Source organism: Carassius gibelio, chromosome B17, assembly GCF_023724105.1.
Source record: "Carassius gibelio isolate Cgi1373 ecotype wild population from Czech Republic chromosome B17, carGib1.2-hapl.c, whole genome shotgun sequence".
NCBI lineage: Eukaryota > Metazoa > Chordata > Actinopteri > Cypriniformes > Cyprinidae > Carassius > Carassius gibelio.
Genome location: NC_068412.1, coordinates 19,890,966 through 19,903,531, shown reverse-complemented (window position 1 = coordinate 19,903,531; position 12,566 = coordinate 19,890,966). Strand labels below are relative to the sequence as shown.

The following is a 12,566-nucleotide window of genomic DNA, read 5'->3' as shown; positions in this document are numbered from 1 at the left end:
GCACAGAATTCTGAATATATTCCTCAACTTAGGGTGCGTTTCCCAAAAGCATAGTTGCTAACTTAGTTGGTTGGCAATGAGAAATTGTATTGCAACCAACAAAGTTGCTAACTTAGCGACTATGATTTTGGGAAACCCTCCCCTGGCTAGTTAGCGTTGCTGAGCTTATTGACATCTGACCCAGCCAATGACAATGCAATTACGAAAGCGTCACTGGCCAATAAAGAAACATTCTATAAAATCCCGCCCACTTCTCCAGTTGACATAGGGGTGTGTCTGAAAGAGTGTAGTGCCTGTAAAGTCATTGCACACCGCAGCTACCTGGGCATACAGCAAGCCAAGGTGTCCAAACGTTCATTCTTCGCTTTTTAAACGTGTTGTCAACATGTCCAAGCCTCTGACCGACCATGAAAAGCGCAAGCAGATCAGTGTTCGTGGTATAGCTGGACTGGGGGATGTTGCCGAAATCAAAAAGAGTTTCAACAGGCATCTTCACTTCACCCTAGTGAAGGACCGCAATGTGGCCACCCCGCGGGATTATTTCTTCGCGCTGGCGCACACGGTTCGGGATCACCTGGTGGGTCGCTGGATCCGCACTCAGCAGTATTACTACGAGAAAGACCCGAAGGTACGGAGCTCTTCTTCCTCTTTCTCCTCTTCCTGTGCAGGCAGTCAGGAAGTGGCATTTTTGTGCAGTAGTGGGATACATGAAATGCATGTAAATTTAACTATTGCCTGTTTTTACATTAGTATATAAATTTGTAACTGCATGCGTATTTAAGTAAATGAATAAACGTTTGATGCATTAACCATCATATTAACGGTACATCGTAAACATTAACTGAATATTCATATTTAATTTAGCCTTGACATTCGTTTTCTCAACTTTATGTTCTTTGCATTGACATCCATTTGGTCATTCTTTAACATGGGGTCATCTGTTAGTTTGTAGGGATGGGCATTCGATTAAATTTTCTTAGTCGATCGTCGGGAGAATTAACGATCGACTATCGATTAATCATTAATATTTTTATAATATAATTAATTATTTAATTTTTATAATAAAAAAATGCAATGAATACAAAAATACAGCGTGTTTTTCCTCGGTGAGACCTTTATTAAAAGATCAACTTGTGGCAGACAGTTAAACTACGTTCAGGCAAACCGAACATATATCCGCGTGCATATGCAGTGCTCTAAAGCAGCGGAACCTGCAGCTGCTAGCAGGCGTTCTTAACCCTTTCTAGTCGATTAACGCATATATGCGTTTTGAGTCTGAATAAAGTGCTTCATTCTTTTTTCTGAGGAAATCCATTTCTCAAATCATCAACCACATCACATCTTTTTGGGGTGGATTATGTCTTAGTCCTCTCATCGCGAAGCAAACAGTAAAATAAAATAAAAACGCTGCCTTTTCTTCTGTGTGGGCGTATTCAAGCCGCGCGCTTCAGTTTGAATCTGAATAGCGCGTTCTGCGCGGGGGCGTCGTCACATTAAATATAATGAAGGAAGATATGAAAAACAGACATTGCGTTGTTTTCATATGGATTACTTTATCTCAGAATATTTGTTTTTCGGAAGCACTTTTTTAGTTTAAAAGTAGACATTCCAGGCTTTCTATAGATATCTCTCTCATGTCTCTTCGTTGAGTATTCACGGAGTTACGGTTCATTTTAATGAAATGTTTGTACATGACGATCAGCGGAGACAAAGACTGTAGACAGCGCACCTTGTTTGTTATCTTTATTTTATAAGTGCACAAAGGTTTTTTGTTATTATGTCTGTATCCAAAAAAAACTAGACCCTTTACAGATTCGATTGATGTATTGCTCTTATCTGTACGATTAAAACTGAGAGTGTAATTTATCAGGGGTTATCAGGAGAAAATGACTCAAAACGCATATATGCGTTAATCGACTCGAAAGGGTTAAAGCCTCATGAAAATTTGCCGGGATGCATAGGTACATCATTTGAGTCGTGGCCGTGTTGTACTTAAACACGGCATCGCAATGTTTGCAGTTAACTAGTTCGCTTTTTAAATCAAAATGGTCCCACGCCACACTTCGCCGTGACATCTTCATGATTATTCTTTGAAATCAAAACGGAAGATCACAGATAACCGAGTAGGGTGTCAAATATTGCCCCATGGTGGTAAAATATTTAATTGCTGCCACACAGTGAAATTCATTTAATTGCTTGAAGACTCGCACTACGCAACGCAACCTGCATTAGATTAAAAAAATGCTTTAGATTAATCGATAACAAATTAACATGATCGAGGAAAATCTTAACGATCAATTATCGATCGTCGATTAATCATGCCCATCCCTATTAGTTTGTGCTTCCTGTGCAAAGTGTGATCTGTTCCTTGTCACATAAGGCCATCATTAGTAACTCAGTATTTTGCAACCACATGATGTTGTGTGCTCTCTAGAGCAAGTACAGATTACATGATACTGGTTTCACCAATGTGGTTTACACTATATGTTTCTGTGAAACTTGATGTTAATTGTCAGTTGATAACCATGAAATGTAGCCATGTATTTTGGGATAAAGCAGCATTAGATGGGAACTTTCTATGCTTTATGCCTTTTTTCAGGATCTTATTAATTTATTATTTAACACATTTTGTATTTTATTTTCAATTAAGTGCACAAGAATAGTCCTGTTCCGAGAGTTTGACTGCTTTCCAGAGATTTGTGTGCTTTTTTATGCGTCTTTTGACCCATCTCTTAATGGAGCCAGATAGCTTTATATGGTTGAGCACAGCACACCAATATGTGAAGTGTTTCCAGGAACTACACTCTTGTCAAGCATTAAGCTTGTTGAGGTTCAGACCCTTGGAGAAACAGTAAAACACTGTCACTTTATTTAAACATACAGTATGCTGTCATTAAGCACCATCTAAGCACATGAAAATGAAGCAAGCATTTATTTATTACTGTGGTATTCAAATGTTGTTCACTGTGGATCTGAGGCCTGCAGCAGGCTGTGAACTCCTCCCTTTGCAGACATCTGGTGAATGGAATTTTATGAAAAGTTGATCCCAAGCCAAAGACATCATATTAAGGTTGTTGCACACCTCGATGAGACATGACCAGAGTATGAGTGTGACTTTGTTAAGAGGAAGAGTATGTTAATGTGCCATTTTTATTTATTTGGGTTTAATTACAAATAATTCTATTGATATTTCTGAACCGTAACAATCAGTTCTAGTGTTCAGTATTTTGCTTTCCTCTTTTGCTTTGAAAATAAACTCTTGAAAAAAAACAAGAATATATTGGTAGACCATTACTTTTCTTTCCAGTTCACATAGTGATTATGCTGTGTTCCAGGCAGGTTTTTGAGCCCGTAAGTAATGACTTACCATGACTCACGACTTTGTAGCGTTCCAGGAAGGTCTTGCCAAACAGCCTGAGCGCAAGGAATTGTAACTAGATTATTAATTTTATTGCAGCATTATATTGTCCTAAAATCTATTTTTCAATGTGTACCACTTGAATAAACACTGCATCCCTAGGCAATATTATCCGTTGGTGCTGCCATAGTTGTTTTGCGGGCAATGTGTCGTCAGAGCTCGGAATTAGGAGTACATCAATCTAGTGCGAGTTCACGGATGAGAAGTGACGGGTTTGACTGCCGTTCCAGTGCACTTTCATGGGTAGAAGGTTGGAAAAACACGGGTTATGGGTTGCCTGGAACGCGGCATTAATTGAAATGTTAGAAGGGTGAAATTTCCAGAAAGCATCTTCTAATCTTTGTACATTGTATTGTCAGTTAGTTATGTAGTGTTTTTTTTTTTATCTACATCATCTGCTTCAGATACAGATTCTCTGTAGACATGAACGCTCATGCAGTCAGATTTATCTGTGGGTTTTCTGTTGCAGCGCGTCCACTATCTCTCTCTAGAGTTCTACATGGGCAGAACTCTACAGAACACCATGATAAATCTTGGGCTGCAGAATGCCTGTGATGAAGCCATCTACCAGGTAAAGTGTGTCACTATTACTTCGCAAACTTAATATTTTAGTAGAGCGTTTGCTATTTAATTGCATACCCGGCCCACAGCTGTATTACTGTATTGCATCCAGATACTTTAGAAACCGCTGTTGTTTTTTCATCTGCTCACCCACAGAGAGCGTATTGGGGATGTAGATCAATTGCTAAAGGCTTACAAAACTGTTTAAACCCTTCCTTTACTTGAAGATGCTGAAACCTTGTAGAAAGTTAACCTAATAATTTAAAATGTTATTGCCCAATATGGTACTTGTCTTGTGTATATGTTTTTATAATGAGATGCATTTTTTTTTATCTGCAGCTTGGACTAGATTTGGAAGAGCTGGAGGAGATTGAGGAGGATGCAGGATTGGGAAACGGAGGGCTTGGACGTCTGGCAGGTACCAGACTTAAAAACAAAACAAAACAAACAAAACACTTGTGGTAAAGTACACAACCTGATCGTAATTGGCATTCGCCTTCTCCTTCAGCTTGTTTTTTGGACTCGATGGCATCTCTGGGTTTGGCGGCATATGGATACGGCATTCGTTATGAGTTTGGCATCTTCAATCAGAAGATCACCAATGGCTGGCAGGTAAACCAAAACATTCATAGACAAGTATACATTTACCTTAGACTTATATTGAGTTAGTTGGACAAAAAGCCTCAATGTTTTGTTTTTTGTTAATGTCAAAACCATTTAACCGTGGCACAACTCTGTTTATTAGGTGGAGGAAGCCGATGATTGGCTGCGTTATGGAAACCCTTGGGAGAAGGCCCGTCCGGAGTACATGCTGCCTGTGCATTTCTATGGCCGAGTGGCACATACACATGAGGGACCAAAGTGGATTGACACCCAGGTCTGTCAGTCATGATCTAGTGCAGTGACTGAAACTGTCCTGTTCTTCACAGAATGAAGCTTAATTAAAATAATTTAAATGAGAATATTTGTACCATCTTATCTTTGGCAGGTGGTGCTTGCGATGCCTTATGACACTCCTGTGCCTGGTTATAAAAACAACACTGTCAATACTATGAGACTGTGGTCTGCCAAAGCTCCTAATGATTTCAACCTACAAGAATGTGAGTCCAGACAATGATTATGCATTTACACACTTGCACATTCAGATCTTGGTCCAGTATTTCACGTTTGTGTTTTAGTAGTATTTCGGCTGTATCACTGTAAGTAAGTGACAGCTTTGGTACTGGTTTGGGTGGAGGATCCCTGCTTCTGTGTGAGCTTAGATTGCTGCAATATTGTTATGCTTAAAATGTATTACAGTATGCTTGAAATTTCCTTGTATCATTGAAATAGTGTGTTGTGTTAAGTGTGATCTAGTCTAAACTTAGCTTCTTTCGTGAGTTGAACTTGTTTCCTGGGAGAATGCTTTCTGTGTAGAATACTAAATATAGGGTTCTTGCAGCAGCACAGAAACAGGAGAGCAGCTGGCAGCAGGCCAGTGTTACCCATAGATACGCTTGCTTTTGAGAGGGTCCTTCATGAATGTTGGGCCTCTACATAGAATGTCTCACTCTATAATAGACATATGGGACTCTTAAGGTTTTGCGCCCAAATTAAGTCATATTTCCACATAAAACACTATTATTTTCCAAATGTGTAGATTGACTTCTATTAGTTGTTATAGATAATGCTTTTCTTTTTTGAGAAGAAAGGAACTTAAAGGATGCATTAAATTGATCAAAAGTGAGAGAGTATACGATTACAAAAGATACATAAATGCTGTTCTTTTGAACTCTTTATTTTAAGAATCCTGAAGTAAAAAAACCCACTATGGTTTATGACCACTAGCCTGTGAAAACAAAAGTATTGTGGCTAAAATGTTAGTGTACATGCTGAGAGTATTTCTGTCTGTTGTATCATTGATTTATGATGCAAATAATACAGTACGGGTTTGAAATACTCCTTTTTTTTTTTTCTTTGTAGTTAATGTGGGAGATTACATCCAGGCTGTACTGGACCGGAACCTGGCAGAGAACATTTCCAGGGTGCTCTACCCCAATGACAATGTTAGTACACACACCTCTCAATACTGTAAAACTTTGTCTGTGTGTGTGCCAGATGGAGAGAATGTACAGAGAGCAAGAAGATGTGAGATACAATGTGTGTATTAGTTACCAAAATACAATTTGTGTATATTTAGACTATGTAGATGCTGGTATGTAAATTATATATGATTTAGTAGCCAGGCACAAGCTGAAAAAAAAAAGACTGAAAGTTCTTATCTTGTGCAACCGTACCACAGATATTTGTAATGCAGTGAGGAAGTATGAAACTGTAATATGGAGTCCTGAGCAACAGTTGGCTTACAGTATGTCATGAAACACTAGTGAATATAGCTATTGTTCACACAGCTACTGAACTATACAGTCAGAAAACACAATGCTTGGTTATTCTATAAAAAAAAAAGACAAAATGATATCATTTGCTATTTGTAAAGCTTTAATATTGATTAAATTCTTTGTATATGCATGTGTTAGTTTTTTGAAGGGAAGGAGCTCCGTTTAAAGCAGGAGTACTTTGTGGTGGCTGCTACTCTGCAGGACATCATCAGACGCTATAAATCGTCAAAGTTTGGCTGCCGGGATCCCATGCGCACCTCTTTTGAGACTTTCCATGAAAAGGTGATATTATTTTAAATTCGTCGAATTGGTTGCTGGTCTTAAATTTGACAGAATCTTTTGTTTGAATCAACCGATATGCTTCAAACTACAATGCTTTCTAAACTGTCTCTCAGGTGGCGATCCAGCTGAATGATACTCACCCAGCTCTGGCGATTCCTGAGCTCATGAGGATCCTGGTGGATATAGAGCACCTAGACTGGGAAAAGGTGATGTTCAAACTAAAATTTGCTAATAATTAATTTATTCATAGACATGCATTTACTGAAATTAGTTGATATGCGAGTGTTCTGGCACAAATTAAAAGCAAACTAATTCCTTGGTTTCTTCCTTGAGAAATAGACATAGTAATGCTAATGTAAAGAGAGTAACGTGTACATAACCAGCCAACTCAAAATAATGGGATTTTATTAGTTGATCTCAATTTATTTGATGTAATTTCTATTTATAATAAGTTATGAAAATGAGCATTTATGTATGTATGTATGTGGGTAGGCATGGGAGATCACCACAAAGACGTGCGCATACACAAACCACACGGTGTTACCTGAGGCTCTGGAGCGCTGGCCTGTCTACATGTTTGAGAAGCTCCTGCCCCGACACCTGCAGATCGTCTACGAGATCAACCAGCGGCATCTGGATGTGAGGATCCGCACACACACTGACTCAAGATCATCGGGATGTTGTTCAATGAACCGGTTTGTCTGATTGAGCCTCTGTTGTAGAGAGTCGCTGCGCTGTATCCAGGTGACAGTGATCGTTTGCGCAGGATGTCTCTGATCGAGGAGGGCGATCCAAAGAGGATCAACATGGCCCACCTCTGTGTGGTCGGCTCACACGCTGTTAACGGAGTCGCACGGATTCACTCAGACATTGTCAAAACCACCGTGTGAGTAGTGTGCATCAGTTGTTACACAAGTATTTGATAGCAGAATTAATCTGATTTTTTTTTTTCTATGTTGGTTTCAATTTTATTTTCGTGTAGAGATACCAGTTAGGTCAATGAAATTTTTTCCCCATTGATATTGCTTAGATATTAGACATTTAGAACTTGGAGACATTTTGTATTTTTTGTGGTTTAAGGTTCAAGGACTTTTGTGAGATTGAACCAGAGAAGTTTCAGAACAAGACAAACGGCATCACGCCTCGTCGCTGGCTGCTGCTCTGTAACCCCGGCCTGGCTGACATCATCGCTGAGGTCATTTTCTTAACGAGCTCACTCTTTATTGCTCTTCCCCAACAGGTTTTCTTTCCGTCCATCCCTCACTGTCTTGTGCTTGTTTTCCTTTCAGAAAATTGGTGAGGACTTCCTGACAGATCTTTTCCAGCTGAAAAAGCTGTTGGACTTTGTCAATGATGAAATGTTTATTCGGGATGTGGCCAAAGTGAAACAGGTCTACATTTGTTGTTGTTTGGTGGTTATGCATCATGATTTTTTTTTCTTGTTTCTGACTTGTTTGTTTACATTTTATAATTTTTTTAAATTGTTTTTTAGGAGAATAAGCAGAAGTTTGCAGCATGTCTGGAGAGTGAGTACAAAATAAAGATAAATCCTGAGTCCATCTTCGACATCCATGTCAAAAGAATCCATGAGTACAAGAGACAACTGCTCAACATCCTGCATGTCATCACGTTATACAACAGTAAGAATTGCACACACAAATGATCCTGACAGGAACTGACCAAAGATATAGCACTTTTATTAATATTGTTTTGTCTTTTACTGGTACAACTGTTGTTGTTTTATTTTATTCAGTTGGAAATATAGATGTTCCTTTAATAGAAGTTTTCTTTTTTTGTAGAGTTGTATTGAAATTATTCAATAAAATATTATAGATTTTTTTTTTTTGGTTTATCCGAATTTTGTAGGAGTTTCCTTTTTTAAATAACTCCAATTAATGAGTGATTCAATAAATGGAATATATATATATATATATATATATATATATATATATATATATATATATATATATATATATAATATTATTTTTTTATTTTATTTGCCATTCTGTAATTTCTAGGGATTAAGAAAGAACCGAACAAGAAGTTTGTTCCAAGGACCGTAATGATTGGAGGAAAGGTATGTGTATTCAATTGAAAATTACTTTTTAAAATTATTATTATAATAATACTTATTATTATTATGTAGATAATGGTCATAACTGTATTTGACTAAAGCTGGAGTTCTCAAACCATTAGAGGGCCTCAGCACACTTCTGAAGGGTTTACAGGTTGACTTAAAATTGTATGAAATGAAGATATAACAAATATTCAAACTTAACTGAAAATGCTAAAAAAAAGAAAAAGAAATCTGATGTGTTTTTTTTAATTAAAGAACGTACTATTCCTGGAATCATGGAATCATTTTATCATTATTTATGGTTAATATTGACACTTGTACTTCCTGTTGGAGTCTGCTTTTTCATATGAGCGTCCTTTGAAAGTTGTGCTGGACAATGGGAGGCCTTCAAGTCAAAAAGGTTGAGAGCCTCTGCTGTAAGAGTCCTAAAATGTCTAAAAGGTGTTTTGTGTTGTCCTGTACCGCCTCCTACAGGCAGCACCAGGCTATCACATGGCAAAGATGATCATTAAACTGATCACCTCAGTGGGGGATGTGGTGAATCATGACCCTCTGGTGGGAGACAGACTCAAGGTCATTTTCCTGGAGAACTATCGAGTCTCATTAGCTGAGAAGGGTGAGTGAATTTATAAACAGCTGTTGTATAGCCAGAAAAAAGTAAGATCAGATGAGATTTATTATGTTTTGTCATGCATTAACTAAACTAATAAATGTTTTTGCTATAGATGCATTATATATTTGATGTGCTGAGTAAGTGATTGAATGTGTCATATGCTTTGTTCTTCAGTGATCCCTGCTGCCGACCTGTCCCAGCAAATCTCCACGGCAGGTACAGAAGCCTCCGGTACAGGGAACATGAAGTTCATGCTTAACGGCGCTCTGACCATCGGCACCATGGATGGCGCTAATGTGGAGATGGCAGAAGAAGCTGGAGAAGAAAACCTGTTCATCTTTGGCATGAGGGTGGAGGATGTGGAGGCCATGGACAAAAAAGGGTAGGAAAGTGTGAATGGATAGAAATGGGAGAAGACGGAAAACAAGGAAGCTTTAGGATGGAGGACTGATGTAATCAAACAATGAAAGAAAAACAGAGATATAAGTCCCTGGTTGTGAGATTTGTTGAGTTAGAGTCATTTATTTGTGAGAAGAGAACATTCTAAGCTAAAATCATTAATTGCATTAATTGCTTTTATCTATTCTATTTTGCTTTATTTCTGCCTTATTTTTAGAAAAAAATTGGTCTGCAATAACAACACTGTTTTTGATCCAGATACAATGCCAGGGAATACTACGAGCATCTGCCTGAACTGAAGCAGGCGATGGATCAGATCAGCTCTGGATTCTTCAGCCCCAAAGAGCCTGAACTCTTTAAAGATGTTGTCAACATGCTCATGGATCATGACAGGTGAGTGTTAAAGACTTCACCTATCCCTAAAAAAACTTGCTCCCATCTATAGAATTTATAGCTGTTTTATGTAACAATTATCAGACTCGTTATGCTTTAGTAAGAGGTGCCTGACTTCTGTTCTTCTCTCTCAGGTTCAAGGTGTTTGCAGACTATGAAGCTTATATCAGCTGTCAAGAAAAAGTGAATGAACTCTACAGGGTGAGTTGAGGAGTTTGGATATCTACCTGTGGTTTACCAATATGGGCTTTTTTCAGTTGCTGAGCCCAGAGTCAGTAGTAACATTTGATCATTGAAAATTATTCCATTAAATTACATTTTAATTATATATTCGAAACTAAAATATTTGAGAACAGAAAGCCTGTTTGTACCTGTCACCAGGGGGCGCTAAATGTCAAAATGACCAGTGTTCACTGACCGATTGAGCTACAGTACTGGCACTATACTGTGTATCATTCTACCACTACTCAAAATATATAGCTGACCTTACTGAACACACATATTGGTAAAACAGCTTTAAAAGCTTTTTTTTAAGCTTGAATTTGGACTGTACTTTATTGTTTGTAACTCTTTTCCTCAGAACCCGAAAGAATGGACCAAAAAGGTCATCAAAAACATTGCTGCTTCTGGAAAGTTCTCTAGCGACCGCACCATTGCAGAGTATGCACGTGAGATCTGGGGCGTAGAGCCATCTGACGTCAAGATCCCGCCACCTAACGAACCACGTGAATGAGGGAGTGGGCAACATGATGGTCTGATGGTGTCCACAGGTTCTGCGCTCCTGTTCCTCGACATTTCCCAGTGGCTTCACCTGATTCAGCTTTCTCTCACTATGTGAAGCATTTTTGAACTTCATCACTGTAGTGTACCCTCAACATGCATGCACAAAAACTAACTCTTCCATGTGCACTTACAATGTAGTAGGTTTTAAATCACAGTTACTTTCACATGCCTATACTTTAATTATCAATCATCATGGTTTCCATTTATGCACATTCAATTCATTGGTCATCTGAGACTAATTTATTGAAACTTCATTTCGTCAAAATTAAGTCCAGCTTCAGTTTCAAAGGTATTTATGCATCAAATGGTGTAAATTCTAAATTTTTGTGTACTCTTTGTTTCACTTTTGAGAGTAACGGTTGTGACTGATTATAACCAAGAACACGGTGGAACCGAACAAGAGCCTCTGAGTATTTTCTGAAGCCATCTGGAAACCATTGAAGACTTGAGTAACATTCATGTCCTAGAACATTTCTTAAATATGACAAAATATTTCACTTGCAACCACATTTATTCTGTCTAAATTCAGTAGAAGTATTGTATTTGCCTTCAAATATGTGATGTAAGCAGTCAGAAATGACAGCCTTAAAAGTAACAAATGCAAACAGAATTGATATAATGACTTTAAAGTGCATGTGATGTGTTTGTTCGGTGGCCAAATAATCTTTTTATTCAAGCTTTCAATGCAGGTGAAAGGGTGCCTTGTATACTCACTGTGCAGTACTCAAAAATAAAAAAAAACATCTCTTGGTAGAATATTTCATAAAAGGCTATATGGCAGCTGGCTGATGTAAAGTCATCATATCTGTACTTTAAATAGTTTTATAGTTTTTGTCAGGGTCGAAGCTGATTCAGTTTGCTCTTCTATTTCACATAGCATAAACAAATTATGATATATTTGTCCTGTTTTTCATTTTACAAAGCAGCTTGAACTTAAGCAAATGGAAATTCATAAGGCAAACCCTGGCTTGAGTTTGAACTATATACAGCATATCAGATTACAGCGGTCGTTTGAATGTATGCTTATAGATGTGCCTTTGAACATTCACACTTTGTACCGAGGCCTTGTTTTCTTGCTCCATTTTATACACGAACTGTATACAAATAATGGTGTTAAAACCATGTTAACAAATAATAAAAACCTTGAAAACAAAAACCGTTTGCTGTTGACTTTATATGACTAAAGGTAAGTAAAGATGTAATCTGTTCATTGTTTTAAAGATTGAATGCTGATGTCAAGTTGTAAGGCAGCATTCATATCATTCAGAATCGTAACGTATGGCTTGAAAAGGTGCCAGGTGTGCTAAAAGTGAACACATGAATGAGGTATTGAGGCTGATGCATAGTAAAATGGCCAATCAGCATGTTAATACAGCAAAAATACCCCAAGGTTCCTATTTGTGCCTCCCTGCACTGCTTTAACTAGTTGAACTGGGTTTGACCAGTCTGTCTAGTAGAATTCAACTCATCATTATGGTTTGTGATGGGATTATATTTGCAAGAAGAGCACATTAATGCTAGACAGTTGATCTTTTTTTCCAAATCGAGATCCAAGGGCAAGGTTTTCTTTATTTATTTATGTCAACTGTCTCCCTCCAATTTTATTTTTTCCACTGTATTTAAAAAAGAAATAAAAGGTTAAAATATAGTGTACAGATACAG

The 12,566-nt window shown here is 37.9% G+C and overlaps 1 protein-coding gene across 1 annotated transcript; it reads left to right on the top strand.

The window, feature by feature from the left end:
- The first annotated feature begins 264 nt into the window (after positions 1-264).
- pygb (phosphorylase, glycogen; brain) lies at positions 265-12,060 on the top strand. Its single transcript, XM_052579910.1, has 20 exons — positions 265-628; positions 3,888-3,989; positions 4,319-4,397; positions 4,488-4,591; positions 4,725-4,856; positions 4,968-5,079; positions 5,942-6,024; positions 6,496-6,639; positions 6,753-6,845; positions 7,132-7,278; positions 7,362-7,525; positions 7,720-7,834; positions 7,929-8,030; positions 8,132-8,279; positions 8,658-8,716; positions 9,191-9,332; positions 9,504-9,711; positions 9,987-10,121; positions 10,256-10,322; positions 10,702-12,060. The coding sequence occupies exons 1-20, from the start codon at positions 386-388 to the stop codon at positions 10,852-10,854; spliced, it is 2,532 nt and encodes an 843-aa protein (XP_052435870.1). The 5' UTR covers positions 265-385; the 3' UTR covers positions 10,855-12,060.
- The last annotated feature ends 506 nt before the right edge of the window (positions 12,061-12,566 follow it).